Raw genomic sequence first — 17,983 nt, 5'->3', positions numbered from 1 at the left:
AGCCTGTGCTCCGCAACAAGAGAGGCCGCGATAGTGAGAGGCCCGCGCACTGCGATGAAGAGTGGCCCCCGCTCACCGCAACTAGAGAAAGCCCTCGCACAGAAACGAAGACACAACACAGCCAAAAATAAATACATAAATAAATAAATTTAAAAAAAAAAAAAAAGAAAAGAACCAACGTCGGGACTGAAGGATGATGAATTAAAGCACACTTATCAACACAGCCTTCATATCTCCTCTGTGGAGCAAACCTTCATCTCATCTAAGATGTTAGTACAGACCCTTCTGGCTACACCTAGAATGAAAAAAAAACAACCATATGCCATTGGTTCTGGTTGTGTCCACTGTTTAAAGTCTTCTGGCTGTTCAGGAACAGATGAGTTGACTCTGAAAGAACACGTAGTATCTAAGTTTGTGACTTTCGACAGAATATTCTGAATGAACCGCTAACTTGCAGATCTGTATTATTTCTCACTACAGTTGTATCCAAAAAAGAAAAAGATACATATTTTTTTAATGTAGAGTCCAACAGGGACCTAGAATTTCAGATGTGTAATGAAGAAAATGTATCAAAGAGCAAGTAAGAAACTACAGAAGATGTTTATCCATAGTTATAAACTTAAAACATAGGGAAGAAAACCCAAGTAGGAAAGAAAGAAGAGGAATACAGAATAGCAACAGTCATTTAAAATCTTTCCCATAAACGCTTTTACTTGAAGATCTTAAAAATAACCTGGCAGGTCAAAAAAAAAAAAAAAAAATTGCAACAGCGTAAAAATTAAGCAATCCTTCTGATTCACATGATTGTAACAAGTTTTGTTCTTAAGAAAACATCAAGTTTTCCCTCACAGTCCTAGTTAATCGTAAGCCTAAGTGGGAATCTGGGTTTCAGTCACATTTAACAGACGTGGCGCTCTTGTCACCTGTTCCTTTGTTGTCCCCGCTGACGAGGACAGTACACTCCTGCCGAGGGCTTTAAGTGTCAGCACCACCTGCTTGTTACACTGGGATCAAACGATCCTACCAGAACACTTAGCTCTGCTTGTGCAGACAAGAAAGCTGGCCCCAGCATACTGTTCAGAGGGGGAAAAAGTCAATTTGCAGAACTCGATGGTGAATATGAGCACATTTCGGTTAAAAGCATTTTTAAAAGCCATTCTGGTTACTCAACCATGAAAAAGAATGAAATAATGCCATTTGCAGCAACATGGATGGACCTAGAGATGATCATACTAAGTGAAGGAAGACAGATAGAAAAAAACAAATATCATATAATATCCCTTATAGGTGTAATCTAAAAAACAGTACAAATGAACTTATTTACGAAACAGAAACAGACTTACAGACATAGAAAACAAACTTATGGTTACCAAGGGGGAAAAGGATGGGGGAGGGATAAATTAGGAGGTTGGGATTCACATTTATACACACTACTATATATAAAATAGATAACCGACAAGGACCTACTGTATAGCACAGGCAACTCTACTCAATATCTTGTAATAACCTATAAGGAAAAGAATCTGAAAAAGTATATTTTTATATACACACACACACATATATATAACTGAATCACTCTGATGTATACCTGATACACTGTAAATCAACTATACTTCCATTTAAAAAATAATAAAAAAAATAAAGCCACTCTTTGTGTATTTGGGGTACATATGTATGCTTGTCTGTGCTGAGACAAACCTCACCCCTGGGCAACAGAGCTGGAAGCCAGCAGGTCCACTTTTTACCACCTACATGCCTCCAGGATTTTTTGTTTTTAAACCATGAGCATGCATTTCTTTTGTAATCAAACCTCGTTTTTATAGACAAGTTCATTTGTGCTGTACTGGACAGAAGGCTCCCTCAGACACCCGTCGCCTCCACTCCACCCGAGAGCCCGGCGCCCGCGCCTCACCTCGGCACTCCACGCTGGGGTCCCCCCAGAAAAGCTCCTGGCACTCGCTGCACGTGCGGCCTCCGAAGCCAGGCATGCACTGGCACTGCCCCGTGAACTGCGGCCAGAAGACAGAGCCGGGTCAGACAGGCTGCCGGGCCAAGGCCAGGCTGCACTGCCTTTTCCGGCTGCCAGTTACGGGAAGGGGGACCCATCTGTCGGCCTGAGAAGGCCTCACACCTGACCAGGAACAGGGCATCTTACGCTGAGCCCAGGTGCTGAGGGCCCCAGGCCGGTGTCTCCTAACTGCTCTTCTGCAACTGGGGCTGGGAAGGCCCAGGGCACGTCTCCCTTTATTGACATGTTTCCTCATATCGCTCACAAGCCTGGACCACCTGTGACTCACTCACCATTCTGTGTGTGTCAGGGAACAGGAGAACTTTCTACAATGTTGGGTATGACTGTGTGGTTCATTTCAGGCTGTGTGGTTAAGGGAAAAAAAAGCCTGATTCGGCAGCCAGGTATTGAAGAAAAACGGCCCCCCTTGTCCATTCTAAAGCGAGTCTGCACCCCTTCAGCTGGGGCGCTAGGCTGCGGTGCTACGGGTGCACCCGATGGGGCCTCTGGGCACAGTTACGCAGCCCCAGCCAAGGGGGACCGGTGACGGTGCATATCCAGTCTGCGCTGTGTTTGCCAAGCTGCGTGCCCTGGTGCAAGGCTGTGACCACATGGAGGGGTGCCTTTCTCTAACTGGGGCCCGGCCACCAAACAGCTGCCACCAGGACTCAAAGTCATCTTTCCATATGCCATGACGGCCTCCGCCGGCCACAACGCCTCACCTCGTTACAGGACGGCCCGAAGGCATGAGCAGCATTGCAGGTGCACGGGTCACACCCTGTCCCGCTGGCCAGCTGCCAGGTGTTGGGTGCACAGCGGTCACAGTTCTGGCCGATCACATTAGGGAGACACAAGCACTGCCCGGTGATTTTGTCGCACTGGCAGTCAGAGCCGTTACAGTGCTCCTGCACGGTGCCCAGGTAATTGCAGACACACTCTGAAAAAAGAACAGCAGGTCAGACGTACTTACAGAGTCACACTCGGAAAACACACAGATCACGCCAAAGTCAGCTACATCAGATGACTACCATTTTCCCTCTCCAGATTTCGACTTGGAAATGCAAACAAGTAGAGAAAGGAACAGAGGGGATTAAAAAAAAATCTAAAACTGTGGCCTTCATCTTCTTACGATGTCCCGTGCAGTTCTGACATCTCCCAGGCAGACCTGCAAAATGACACATTCTGCCCGGCAGTATTTTCAAAATACTTGATTTAATAAGCGGCTGGTGAGTCATTGTAAAGTTGAAGATTTAACTGGAAATAAAACCTATGCTGTGGGAACGGAGATACCTAATGATTTCAAACTCTTGGCAGGGAAGAACAGTCATGGCCGTGTGAGCCGTGGCAGGGAGAAGCCCTTTAAGCGAGGAAGGCTTAAAGCAATCAGGTCCTGCTGGTCCTCAACATTCCACACGTGTTTGTATCAACAAAGACAGGGGCCTGGGGGCCGTGCAGCCACAGCAGGAAATGCTGGCTGATCTGGTGATGAGAGAGAAATAATGTGTTCCAAAACAGAGACTTCAGAGATGTTACTTCTTTCTTTTCCTTAAGCTGGAAGGCTCTGCCCATCAGTGACGTAAGAAAAGGTACGGACCCAAGTGCGTATTTAGGACGCAGAAGTCCCAGCCCATCAGCAAGTTCATGGGCAGAACATAAAATCAATATACTCTATGGGATGGCATTTATCACGGGGACAGCGACACAGCTTTTGGTTCCCTTTCAGGCACTGAGCCACAGCTCGACACTTCAGCTCTGCCAGGAAATGAGGATGTAAAGAAAAAAAAAAAAAAATCATCCTCATCTTTCTTTTGTCACCAGTGAAATTTTACCCCTCTGAACAAGCATTTTCCCCGATGAGATAAACCCCCGAAGAATAAAATCCCCCAAGGAGGAGGAGGAGGAGGAGGAGGAAGAGAGTGGAAGTCATCCAAAGGAGCGGGCAGAGGGAACGTGCATCTTACTGCGACAATCCTGCTGGAGGGCGTCGCCATAGTAACCGAAGCGGCAGAGCTGGCAGTGCTCCCCCTCCGTGTGGTACAGGCACTTGAGGCACCTCCCGGTCTCCTTGTCACAGGCTTCTGGGTCCGTCGTGTCGATGTTGTGGTGACACTGGCAAGGCTGACACGTGCCCCCCACGTCCGAGGGATTGCCAAAGAAGCCCGAGGCACAGTCGTCGCATCTGGAGCCTGTTGTCCAATAAAACCGGCATGGGACCTTCGGCTTTGCCCACTGAAAGGTCTGGTCCCCCGACATTCCCGCCAACCAGAGGGCCCACCCAGGCAGCGCCTTGGTCGCCACAGTGTGCTAGTTACCGAGCCGGGTGACTGAGCCTTCAGGGGAAATGGGCCGTTAGCCACGAGGGGAAGCCGCGTCTTTGCAGCAGTGCTGCTGCAGCCTGGCTCCGCGGCCGCGGTGGGGCGGGGAGAGTTTGGAGGCTCCAGCACACAGGAGGTTAGCTCCTCATTGCACAGGGATGGACAGATCAGGAGTGAAACAACGGTCTCACAGCGGAAAGCTTAGCTGGACGTTACATCCTAACCCGAGGCTTATATTCACTGGAAAATCCCTGCTCCTCCATGAGCAACCTGAAAAATGGGGCCCCTCGGAATGACCGATTTCCCTTCTTAAGGAATCCCAAAGGATAAACAAGGTCCTACTGTATAGCACAGGGAACAATATTCAGTATCCTGGGATAAACCATAATGGAAAAGAATATGAAACAGAATGTATATATATATGTATAACTGAATCACTTTGCTGTACAGCAGAATTTAAAACACTGTAAATCAACTATACTTCAGTAAAATAAATTATTTTAAAAAATCCTGAAACATGCAAATTGGCTGAGCCATGGATAAGCATAATGAGTATTTGAAACGGTGGCATCAAGGATGAAATAATGTTTGTATGTACAACTAGCTACACTCTGAGAGTGTTGACAAATAATGTGAGTATAGTAAACAATGAAGAATATATCTAGCTTTGACTGGTTCTGTTGTCTGGGGACTCCCAGATGATATTCTTTTCTTCCTTCTGCCCCCTATTTGGCCACTTCACTACTTTGAGACTCTTCCACTAGGAGTTGGATAAGGAAACGAAGAAGTAAAATGTAAATTAACTTTTCAACTGGTTAAGACCAGAAAAGTGTCAGCAGGGACTTACGGATTAAATGAGCTTGCTATTGTGCCCTGTATTATAACATTATTATCAGAGACACAAAAATTGACTCTACCCCACATGCCAAACAGGAAAAGAACATCTTCTATATTTCAGATGCCCTTCACTTTTAATTAAGTATTGTAAAAAAAAAAAAAGCAACTAAATTGGCTCACTCTTCATCTTTTCTCTTCCTTAATAGCTAACCTCGTGAAGACGCATCTTTTCCTCCGAAAGTCTGCACATCACTTACCGATGTATCCAGGATTACAGACACAGGCAAGCTGTAAAGTAACAGGGTCTTGATAACAGCTACTGGCAAACTGGCGTCCGCTGTCGGGACCATCTGGACAAGGACAAGGACGGCAGTGATCTCCTGACCCAATGATGGGATCTCCATAGTAACCAGCCAAGCACCTACATCAGTTGCCGAAGAGAGAAGGTCGTGAACCCCAGTTATAAGAAATCTGTTGCAAGAAAGAGTCTAAGAAACCATATTCTCTGTTTAGGAACATCATTCCTCACGTTTCCACACGAAGCACTTGCCAGTAGAGCAGTGGCTCAAACACTAGTTCTAATCAGAAATCCCTGGAGGGCTTTTAAAACACAGATTGCTGGGCTCCCTCTCCGTTTCTGCTTTAGGGGCTGATTCTGCTGCTCCTAGTCTGGGGACCCCACGGCAGGACCCCTGCATTAGGGTGACACCTCTGGCACCCGGACCCTCGTTCACTCCTCCCCAGAGGAAGAGGCACATCTCCCCAAGTGCACCCTACTGCCTGCCCTGAGCATTCTGGTAGCTGCCCTCCTTGCATTAAGGAGTCTGGGGGCGGGGCTTGGGGGAAAGAGAGCCCGTGGTTGTCAGTCTCTGCCTATGCCTGGGAGGGACGTTGTGTCAGCAAGCCCACGGTGCCTTGTTCTGCAATCCAGCCTGTACCAGTAATAAAGCCGACAAGGATGCTCTCCAGATGCATGACCCTTGTGTCTGCCTCTCAGGGATGAGAGACGTTATTTATCAGTTCTCAGACCCAACAGGTTCCATCTCCTCTCCTTACACATAAGGCAGCCATGGAGCTTAAACGACTGGCAAGGCTTACACAAATAGTGAATAAATGAGCCATGATTTGAATTCAGCCTCCTGACTTTTAGCAAGGAATTCTTTTAGTATGTCATGCTGCTTTTCAACATGACTGGTAATTAGGTTACTTTTTTACTTCCTATAACATGAGAGCTTGAAGGAAGTTTGGATATCATCTAATCCAACTTAGTTATTCTACTATCAGAAAGTTGGATACTTGGAGAGGTGAGCTAACTCATCCAAGATAAGCAGGATAGAAGCACAACTGGGCCTGGAACTTCTAATTCAGTTTTTTTTTTTTTTTTTTTTTCCCCTTTCTTTCTTTTTTGAGGCAGAGGTAATTTTTTTAAAATGGGGAGCGGGGAAGGATGAAGAAATAGAAGGGGAAAGTTGTTCAGAGGACATTAACCTTCTATTTAATTAGACACAGACACAATACAAGAACATGTGCCCCAATTATGTGCTGGGAAAATTAGCAGTGATGAAGCAATTTTGTGCAACAGTTTGTGAGAAAGTTTTCTATGAGGTTTTTCTAGGTGAAGTAAGTCCAAATACATCATGGTAAGAACTGAGTGTTCATTTCCTGTCTCCTCCTTCTCTAACCCCCTCGGCAATAATCTGAGCCTAGAGCTTCTTTTTAAATTCACAGGATTGAAATTGATCATCTCGGAAAGAGGAAAAGAAAGAGAAATCAGCTCAAGCTAGACAGCAGCATCTGAAATACTTTAATGCACTTTTGTCATCCAAACTAGGGCTGAAAATCTTTTCTCTTCCTATACCCTTTTGAGTTCTGCAAGAAATCAAAATGCTTTACAAATAAAATTCACAGTGGGCCTGATTTCAGATCGGTCTTGTGGACAACCACCGCTGTTGACCTGTGTTCCCCCCACCCATCTCTCCCCCTTTTTCATCTGATTTTCTTATCTGTTTGCCTCTCTCTCTCTCTCGAATATATTCTCCATCTCTCAATGAAAGAACGGTAATGAAAAACTTAAGGGAGAAAACCAAAGATGACACTAATTATTAATTTCTTCATCTTAATCTTGTGTAACTGTTTCCTTGTTATCTTTTCACAACACAATTTGTGGTTGGAAGGACTGACTTTTACTCTAAGGAGTAGTCACTGAAATCGCTAAATTCTTGAATACCATCCAGCAGTATTTGCTGCCTTGCGTATCTTCAAGCCATAAGGTAACCAACAATGCAGTTTTCACTAACAACTTCTTTCATCTGATGAGCAACTTTTGCACTGACTGAAGCACTTGCTGAAATTTTTTTTTACAACAAAAATCCCATATAATGTGGATGGATACTAGAAGAGAGAAGATTTATTGACTTGAAAGGTGGAGACTAGTAACCCAAAAAAAGCAGGTTCTAAGAGCACGTCTGCCTTTCTTAATTAGTAATGAACGCTGTAGGTCAGGATGTAATTTTTTCATATGGACTGTTCCTTATCTACTGAGCTGGGCTATAATGTTATTAGAGGCACATTTTATGTCCAATTTTTACTATCCCTTAGTGCAGTGCACTACATCCATAATAATTATGCAATTAAGATCTGCTAACTGGAGAACAGATCTACTTGTGCACATTTTATGTGGGCTCCTGGAAACTGTAGCTGCATGACATGTTTCCAAAAAACAAAACCATTTAAAATGACTAATCCCCATTTGGATTTGGTTTCTACTTTGACCTAAATTAGGCATTAACATTTCATAACTCTCATCCTAGGCCAGGATCTGCTGAGACAGAGAGATGATTTCTATACAGCCTTAAGGTGACCTCTAGAAAGACTCTCAAAAGAGGGCAGATTCACATCAGTCCTGTTCTCTGCTGTATCCCCCCCAGCCCTTGAACAATGCCTGGCACGCAGAGGGTGTAAGCTAAATCTGTTCTGGATAAATGAATGAGTTCCTAGAAAATAAATACCGAGGTGATCGGAAATGAAAGAGCCATCTGGAGACTGGTAGAGATTCATTCTGTGGTTTGTCTAAGATACTGTTTGCTCAGCCAAAACCAATCTCGTTCTCTTTACTTTCAAGAGGCTGCGTGTACCTTTCACAGTTATGCCCCGTGGTGTAGTCCTGGCAGCTCAGGCATTCCCCGGTCACTGAGTCGCAGTCATCGCCATGGCCGTTGCACTGGCAGGGCTGGCAACTCGGAAAGCCCCAGAACCCGGGTAAGCACCGGTCACACTGCCGCGTGTACACCCCCTGGAAACAGCGGCACTGGCCAGTGATGGGGTCACAGAAAGCATTGACAGATCCTTGCAGATGGCACTCACAAGCTGAGGAAACAGGCAACCGAGGGACCGGCTGAAAAACTCATTAAATGCAAACACACCCCTTACATAGGCCAGTCCCCCCGCTGCCCAGTGCAGAAAGCTCATGGGCCCCTGTGGTCAATTTCCAGAGGGCAGCATGCCTTCTGAAGCTATGGAACCCATGCTAGTATGACTCATGATCTGAACGAATACGTTACAATTCTTCTGATCAACTTACGTTTGCACCCGCTGGGGCCAAAGCCAAAGGTGCCGGGAGCACACCTGTCACACCTTCTTCCAACCACGTTTGGCCGGCACTGACACTGGCCTCCATTGGGGTCGCAGACAGAACTTAAGGAGCCCTGAGGGTCACACTCACAAGCTGCAGGGGAGAGAGGCAAGAGCCCACGACCCTATATACAATGGAATATTACTCAGCCATAAAAAAGAACAAAATAATGTCATTTGCAGCAACATGGATGGACCTAGACATTGTCATACGGAGTGAAGTAAGTCAGACACAGAAATACAAATATCATATGGTATCACTTATAGGTGGAATCTAAAAAAAAAAGGTACAAATGAACTTATTTACAAAACAGAAGTAGAGTCACAGATGTGACTCTGGTTACAAACAAATTTCTGGTTACCAGGGGATAGCGGGGGAGGGATAAATTGGGAGGTTGTGATTGCCATATACACATTACTATATATAAAATAGATAACTAATAAGAACCTGCTGTATAGCACAGGGAACGCTACTCAACACTCTGTAATGGCCTATATGGGAAAAGAATCAAAAAAAATAAAAGAGTGGATATGTATAACTGATTCACTTTGCTGTACACTAATGTTGTATTAGTTTCAACTATACGCCAATAAAAATTAAAAAAAAAAAAAAAAGAAAGCCTGTGACCCAAGGCAGCCGTGCTCCCCATAGCGATGAGCCCGGTGAGTACCATTTGGCTCTGCACTGGTCTGTCCTTTCGCTCGGGCTCTTCCCAATCCACCCCCATGAGCACCTTGGCTTGTTCAGAATTCCCATTTAAAGCGGTATCCTCCCTCGGATGGGTGCCAGGGAAGTGGCAGGAGCCAGAATTGACAGATAAAAGCGGTTTTTCTAGGAAGGAGGTCAATTAAGGTTTTCTCTCCTTGCCTTCAAAGCTCAAATATCACAGGACCTTCAACAAAAGCCCAGTGACCTTTCAAAGAGCAAAACATCAATTTCAGTTATGGAGTGCTCCTGTCATTCCATCCCAACTCCCCACCCCGCGTATGGAAAGTCTCAGGGACCTTTCCCTGGTCCCCTATTCTTTGTGTGTTACTTGATGACTGAGTCCATTGTCAGTGGTGCTCTATCGCTAACATACTCTTAGAAAAGCAAAGACCAACTGTAGTTGAGACACTATTTCCTTTGGGCTGACTGCCTAACACAGAACTACAGGACCTGCCTGCCAACGTACCTCATGATGTCAAGTGTCCTCACGCCTCTTGAGAAAGAAGGGGCAGAAGCAGCAGCCGTAATACCTACCCAGGCCTGTCTGGTGTAACAGGGCGGAAATGCTAAAGATAATGTTTCTGCAAACATCGGTCATTGGAGTCTTCACGACGCTTCTGCTGTTCTCCAGACATCGGTATCTCTGAAAGGTTTCCCAGGCACTGTTGGTGACGACCCCATCTCCTGAGCCTCCCACGGTGAAGATGTCCAGCGACTTACAGAACGGCATGAGAACAAGCTAGGAAGAAAACACCACCACATTGTTCTTACCGGGGTTGTCCCAGGTCATCAATTAACGCAAGCAAACACATAAAAACCCCAGGTGCTTCTTTGACTCTTGAAAAAAAAACGAAAACAAAAACAGACTCATGGAGTCAAGTGAAAACCTTTTCATTCTTAAATATTCTTGCCAGAAAAAGTTTAGAGACCTCTTACAAAGTTTGATGGGTTTTGAAATGTCACTGTTAAGACACTTCATATTTTCAGGAAGGATCGTCTTGAGTAGATCCTTTCCAGAGGGTGGAGTTTTATTAAAATAAACAAGCAAAGTCGCCTCAGAGGCAGAAAGAATGACTCTGCCTCACCTCTCAGCACTACCCTCCACAAAAACCCTCTGGGGAAGATGATGCATGCTTTCTGCCCAGCCCTCCCTGCTCATGTCAGAAACGACCTCCACTTACAGAATCGATCAGCGTGTAGGGGCTGTCCACACTGCTGTCCGAGGAGGTGTACTGGGGCAGCTCTAACCGCACTGTGTAGTTCACACCCTTCTCAAAGCACACGGGGCGGGGGAGGACCACATACCTGCCCCGAAACAAAAGAGAAAAATAACAACCAAAGGTAAGCCTTTAAGTATCTAACCCATCAAAGCTCCACGTAGATCATCCCAAAGGCAGGAACAGTCCGTGTTTGGCTCTGGCCCCAAAATGGTAACTGTACAACTCACCAGGCGAGATATCAGAAAAAGAATTAATTTGCATGTTGGTTGTGTTGAGCTGCAAACCACTGTCACACTGACCTGGAGCCAGGCGACAGGGACACCACCTGGTTGTCATCATCAGGAACAGTGTTTCCACATCGGCTGCTGGTTGGAATCTTCCCAGGTCGCTGCACTGTGATGACGGCTTTCTCCCAGTGGTCGGGGAGCTACAGTAAGAAACAGATGATCGGAAAGACCATCCAAGCTGGCCCACTCACTGCTGCCTGTTTGTTTGGATGGATCCATCCATCCATCTTTTGCCACGTTTAAATGGGAAACGCTCGCTTGCGTTTCCCCTCCCTCTTTACCATCCCCTCGGCTATTACCCCAGTTCCAGCCCGAACCCCTTCCCACCTGGACACTGAAACAGCCTCCCACTGCTCTCCCTGCCTCTCCCAACGTCCCTTTTCATCCACTTTAAAACACAGCTTATTATTATTATCTTTTATTGGAGTATAGTTGACTTACAACGTTATGTTAGTTTCAGGTGTACAGCAAAGTGATTCAGTTATACATATGTATCTATCTATTCTTCTTCAGATTCTTTTCCATTATAGGTTATTACAAGATACTGAATATAGTTCCCTGTGCTATACAGGAGGTCCTTGTTGGTTATCTATTTTATATATAGTAGTGTGTGTGCATCCATTAATCCCAAACTCCTAATGTATCTCTCCCCGTCCTTTCCCTTTTGGGAACCATAAATTTGTTTTCTATGTCTGTGAGTCTATTTCTGTTTTGTAGATAGGTTCATTTTTATCATATTTTAGATTCCACATGTAAGTGATATCATATGATATTCGTCTTTCTCTGACTTAAAAGCAAAAAAGATTGAAAAAACCCCCAAAAACCCCACAGCTTAGATAATGACAATCCCTTGCCCAAAACCCTTTGACAGCTTCCTGTTAGTGTAGAGTCCAAGTTCATTTACTGATCCCAGCATTTCTCCTAACAGCATCTCCAACCATATCCCTTACCTGGCTATGTGGAAGGATGCTCAAAACACCCCCTTCTCCGCTGCTTCCTTCCTTCCTTCCATATTCCTTACTTCCTCTTGTGTCAAAATTCCACCTCTGTTTTGAGGCCTACAACTGACTCTTTAGTAAACATTTTGGCAGCCCCTGGCCAGTCCGGCTGGTATGAACCTCTCGTCTTGCAGCACTGTTTGTGTCTCTGCTCTTAGACTTTCCACCTTTGATGGCAGTTAGGGACATGTGTCCATCCCTGGGCAGGGCAGGCCATAAAGGCAAGGAGAGAACCTGGCACATTCTCATCACCACCTCAGTTCTCAGCAAGGCTAAGTGCCTAACAAGGAGATCACGAAATGTTCGTGAAACTGAAGAAAAATGTACAGTTTTACTTCCAAGGAGCATAGAAAGTCAGAGAGCGTTCCCTCTATTACAATGCACCCTTCACAATTCACAGAGACACAGTGTCCATTAGAAGAAAGATTTTTCTACCAATATCCCCCCCCCCCCCCATTAGTCTACCAAGGGGTTACCTGTGGCTCATAGCGAATTAGGATGTCATACTCCATAGAATATGGTATGTTGTCGATGAAGAACTCCAAATAAGCCCCTTCAGGCACTCGGACGAAGCCCGCTCCCGTCCAGGAAGGAATACGGCCCTGGATATACTGCCGCTCCGCTATGCTGACCCCCTGAGGACAAGGGGACAAGACCGATGCTTTACTTGAAATGGAATTCAATGTAACAGTCGAAGAAATCTGAAGTCACCCAAAGGTCCAAAATGGTAGATATTAAACCCATTTTTTGCAGTCATATTTTCCAGTAGACTGTATAATTTTTTGGTCTATAAACAGGTAATTGGTTTCTTTTTAGTTTTTAGGTTGAGGTAGTCTTGGAACACTGGAGATGGGCTTAAGGCTTAGGATATACCTTCTATGACATAACCAGGAAAATGAGCATGAAGGAAGGAAAGAGAACATCCCAAATGCTGTTACTAGCAAGCCTAGGAGTGACCAGGTATGTCCCAGGTTTCCACAAGGCTAGCCCGATATCTAGAGGATGTATTTCTGTCATTCTCATTGGCATTTGTTTCAGGTGCCACGTACAAGTGAGGAAACTTGTCACAACCATGAATGTTCACTACTGATGAGTGAATTCTGATTGTAAGGCTGAGAATGGATCAATTTGAGTTGCTTAACTCAAGTGTGCATTTGAGTTTGTTCACAGGATTACATGCCGTAACTGTGATTAGCTACCTCCAGAGATGAAGCCCTTCATTCCCTGTAATGTATGTGTGTGCGGCTTTACCCATCAAGAGGTGGAACCTATGTTCCCCTGCCCTCGAATCTGGTCTGGCCTTGTGCCTTGTGACCAGCAAAGTGTGAGAAAATGACATTCTGGGACTTCTCAGCCCAGACCTTGAGAGACCTGGCAGTTTCTGTTTCCTCCTCCAGATGCCAGGTAAGGATTCTCACTGTCCAGACACCTCCATGCTGTGAGGAAGCTCAAGACAGCTGCTTGGAGAACAGCACCCAGCTGGCCTCCAGCTGTTTCCGCTGTCCCAGCTGAAGTGCCAGACATATATTTGAAGCCGCTAATTTTTGGCACGACTTGTTACACAGCATTAGAAAACTGAAGCAATATCCTCTCTGAATATTTACTATACCAGCTAACTCTGGCGCATCAGTAGAGAAGAGAATGGAAAAAGAAAAAAAAAAAAAAAAACAACCCACCTCCCTAAAAACACCAAAAGCCTTATTAGTGAATGTTCCAAAGTCTCCTTCTGCGTTATGGATTTACTTAGCTTTAAATCTGACTGTTCTCAAGAAGGCCTGTTCCTCACCCTTATTTTGTGCTCACTGACAAGATGCTTCTTACTTGGTCTCTTTGCAAAATGTGTATATGCCATTACTGCCCACCCCCCGTACTCTGCTTTACCCACCTGGCAAGCACCCCCCTACTTACAGGCCCCAGGTTGGCTTCTTCTGCTTCATAGATGTAGTGATCCAAGGTGGGGAAGTAGTAACCAGATTCCACTCCGTTGCACTGGCGTCCGATCATGTGGGGTTGGCAGACGCACTGGCCTGACTCTGCAGAGCAACTGGAAAGGAAGGAGAGCTGGTCAGCTGTGCTCACCACGTTCATAATGAACCCACTGGAAGCAGATCCACCTTTGCCATTAAACAGTAAGTGGGGTGAAATATTCAGGTAGGGTTTTCTTACTTCCTTCAGAAAATAAGTACACGGAAAAAAAACATTGCCTACAAATTAATCCCAGACTCCTGAGGTTGAAAGTTCTCAGTGACCTGGTCTTTGGGTTTTCTCTCCCTTGCTCTCTTGACTATGCTCCATCTGTGCCACGTTAAGGTTTTCTGTAGTTATCACATATGTTCTTGCGTTGAAATATCTTTTGCAAATGCAACCCCTTTTCCTGGGCCTCACATCTAAATATCCAGCTCCCAGAAGGACAGCTCCAACTCAGTTGTCCCAGAGGCTAATCACAGATCCCAGAAAGCAGCACCCAATCCCTTCCATCTTCTCTGTTGGGGAGAAGACTCCACCACCCAGAGTTAACCACATCAGAAACCAGAAGTTCTTCTCCAGATTCCTTCTTCATAGCCAATCAGGAACCAAATTCGGTGATTTCCCCTCCTAGCACCTTGTGCATCTCTCCCCGCTTTGCACTGACTAGGCTACGCCTTTCTTCTCTCTCTCGCTCACAGTAAAAGCAGGTACAGTCCTCTAATTGGTATCCTTATTGCCAATCTTCCAACTTCGCAACCTGAACTTCCACCTTCCCCCAGAGCTGCCTGAATGACCCTCATGAGATGCATTAACCGCATCACTTCCAGGCACGATGGCCTTGGGGAGGTGCACCAGGCCCCCACCATCTGGCTCTTCTCTACCTTCCTAGCCTCACCTCTGCCCTCGCCTCTCCAACCACACTGAACTACTTAAGAGTTTTTCCAATGCACTGGGGGACTCATGACCCCTTCCCTTTGCTTGTGTTGTTCTTGCAGCCTGGAATGCCCTGCTCCCTTATCTACCCACTCTTCTTTCAAGATTCAGCTCACAAATCCCTTCCGCTGTGGTGTTTCCTGACCATCACTCCCCATCCCATAGAAGGAACCACCTTCTCCGTCGTGCCACCGCCTCCTTGCAAGAGAAATGATGTGTGCGACACATCAACAACTAAGCTGATCACGAAGTAGGTGTTCATTAAAGTTGAGGCACTGTGTCTTCAAATCCTCCTGATTTTTCAACGGTCATCCCTTCATGAAGGCTTGTGTGGTTCCCTCCCTCTCCTCTTCTCAAATGGTGCCTTCTGAGGCCTCAGTTGTTTGCTATCTTTACTGTTAAGACATTGATCACTTCCTCTCTTGTTGGACAATTATTGACAACTTTGCTCTATACCTGCAACATTGTAAATCAACTATACTTCAACTAAAGAAAAGAAAAGACCCTGAATTACATGCATCCATTTCTACTTCATTAAAGTCAAGATGTGATTTGGAATTGTTACTTTAAACCTATTCCCAGAGTTCTTTTTTTTTCTTCTCATCCCGAAGTTCATTTTAAACCAAACACCTAAGGCAAGTTACAACTCACAGGAAGACTGAACACTCAGAGCTTTATTAAAAACACCCCAAACAGCCCTGTCCTGGTCCAGCTGAAGTCTTCTTCCTTTATGTCATGTGAATCGTTTTTATCCTACAGGGGTAAGAGCACATTCAACATCCTGTAGACAATTCCCAGAGGAGGAAAGCTTGTTCCAATCAGGACCCAGCCCTCCTTCGAGCTAATCCACCAAAAGCCATTTTCCAAAATTCAGGCGTCACACATGACATCACAGGGACAAAAGAAAATCCCTTTCCTCCCCAGCACATGTTTACTGAGGGAACAAATGTCTCAAACGTGAACCACCAAAGAAGAAAACACCCAGATTCTTCCCAATGCCGTCCATTACTAGAGAACAAGCCAAGGAAGGCAAGGATAGAGACAGCGGGCAGGCTCCCGAGAGGCTTTTTTACCCGCAGCACAGTTGTAAAGAAGAAACAACTCACCAGGACCCGACCCCGTGCAGGGAATTCCCCGCATGTCAGCTCCACAGCCACACGCCTGTGTCCACACACTTGAACGCTTGTCACCGGTAGGCGTGGCTCCCACTCAACACCCGCTCCTTTGGTGAACTCGTTCTTGGGGCTTTACCTGCCCCCATGCAGGTGGCCCTCACCTACAGCTCTTAGCTCTTACTCACGACTGTGCTCTGGTTGTACCCCTCCAGCCGTGAATGGGACATTTCCATGGTTTGCCCAGCCGTCACCTCTAATTCATCCTGTCCCAAACAGTTCGCCACCTCACACAGTGACTTATCTTCAGCTCTGCTATTTCTGTCAGCAGATTTAAAATTACTCTGATGTAGAATGGACTTGTGGTTGCCAAGGGGGAGAGGGGGAAGGGATGGATTGGGAGTTTGGGATTAGCAGATGCAAACTATCATACAGAGAATGGATATACAACAAGGTCCTACTGTAGAGCACAGGGAACTATATTCGATCTCCTATGATAAACCATGACAGAAAAGAATATAAAAAAGAATGTGTGTGTGTGTGTGTGTGTGTGTGTGTATATATATCTGAATCACTTTGCTGTACGGCAGAAATTAACACAACATTGTAAATCAACTATACTTCAATTAAAAAAAATCCCTCTGATGTAGGTGAGACGTAATCTTCTCTTTATCCTCAATATAACACGTGTTATTTCAAGACGGTTCTCGACTCAGCCGTTTCCTCTCATTGTCACTGCGGCTACCCCAGTCCCCTGTGTCATCGTTCTACACCTGTTACTCCAGCCACCTCCCGAGCTGACCTCTCCAGTTCCTCTCTCTCTCCCCTGCCCAGATCATCCAGCTACACAGCTAAACCAACCTTCCCAAAGCCCCGTCTTCCCAAAAGCCCACAATTGTTTCTTCTTCTATCAAGTCACGAAGCCTCTGCCTGCTTTCCCGCGGCCTCTATAACCCCTCCTCTGAAAACAACTGCTTCTCTTTCGGGTGCCCACCCTTGGCTTTAGCTGAGCCACACTCCTCATACCCTTCCACAAATATTCACTGAGCAGACATTAGCCCTGGCAGCTGTGCTTCCTGGTGTCGAAACTCTCCCATTTTAGTCCATGCCAGTCAGCTTTTTTTTTTTTTTTTTTTTGGCTGCACCTCGCAGCATGTGGGATCTTAGTTCCCCGACCAGGGATCGAACCTGTGCCCCCAGCAATGGAAGCGCAGAGTTTTAACCACTGGACCGCCAGGGAAGTCCCTGTCAACTCTCTTCTGAACCAATCCTACCTTCCTTGTTAAGTCCATTATTTCCAGCAAAATGATATGGAGAAAGAAAAATGGGAGAAAAAAATAGTTCCTGCCCTAAAGCACTTCCAATCTAACCAAGGGGGATAAACAATAAAGCAATTGACCAGTACAGCCAATCAAAATGCAGGCAGTGCCCACACAGAGCTAAGAGCAAAGAACGACAGGTGAGAGGAAGACACTGCTCACCTGAGGAGATGAGGGGACACCAGGACAGAGGTGGCCTGAAGGCCGCAGAGAGAAGACAGGAAGACAGGAGCCAAGAGGGCTCATGGGGAAACGTGAGCAGACACGGTCGAGATCAGACCAGGTCTTCACCATGCCACAGTCATCCCACCTCTGTGCCTTCACCCCAAAGCTCAAATCCCGCCTCCTCCAGAGAGAGGAAAAAGATTTATTACGTGCCACTGTTCTTTCCTGTGTTCAAGCAAAACCAAATCAGATAGAAATGGTACATCTGACAATGCTGTATGTTCCCCCCACCAATTTCCCTGTAACTAGATACAGGCGCAATTCATTGGATCAGTTAGGTAGAATAAAGACACAAAACACAATATATCAGGGCCCGTGGCAGGCAGAATAATGACTCCCAAAGATGTCCACATCCTCATCCCTGGAATCTGTGGATATGTTACCTCATGTGGCACAAAGGACTTTCCTAATGAGATCAAGGT

General features: G+C 45.8%; 1 protein-coding gene across 1 annotated transcript in view; it reads right to left on the bottom strand.

Annotated features, from left to right (window-relative positions):
- LAMB1 (laminin subunit beta 1) overlaps positions 1-17,983 on the bottom strand; it is a 74,669-nt gene that overhangs the window by 23,078 nt on the left and 33,608 nt on the right. The window contains exons 14-24 of the mRNA XM_068550366.1: positions 13,913-14,048; positions 12,481-12,639; positions 11,019-11,146; positions 10,681-10,804; positions 10,034-10,238; positions 8,741-8,884; positions 8,295-8,526; positions 5,418-5,581; positions 3,970-4,194; positions 2,731-2,945; positions 1,913-2,009 (exon numbers count right to left, since the gene is read on the bottom strand). Coding sequence (XP_068406467.1) covers positions 1,913-2,009; positions 2,731-2,945; positions 3,970-4,194; positions 5,418-5,581; positions 8,295-8,526; positions 8,741-8,884; positions 10,034-10,238; positions 10,681-10,804; positions 11,019-11,146; positions 12,481-12,639; positions 13,913-14,048 — 1,829 coding nt within the window. The remainder of the gene's footprint in view (positions 1-1,912; positions 2,010-2,730; positions 2,946-3,969; positions 4,195-5,417; positions 5,582-8,294; positions 8,527-8,740; positions 8,885-10,033; positions 10,239-10,680; positions 10,805-11,018; positions 11,147-12,480; positions 12,640-13,912; positions 14,049-17,983) is intronic.

Source organism: Eschrichtius robustus, chromosome 8 (assembly GCF_028021215.1).
Source record: "Eschrichtius robustus isolate mEscRob2 chromosome 8, mEscRob2.pri, whole genome shotgun sequence".
In the NCBI taxonomy this organism is placed as follows: Eukaryota; Metazoa; Chordata; class Mammalia; order Artiodactyla; family Eschrichtiidae; genus Eschrichtius; species Eschrichtius robustus.
The sequence above is the reverse complement of the archived record's forward strand: the minus strand, read 5'-3'. Positions and strand labels throughout refer to the sequence as shown.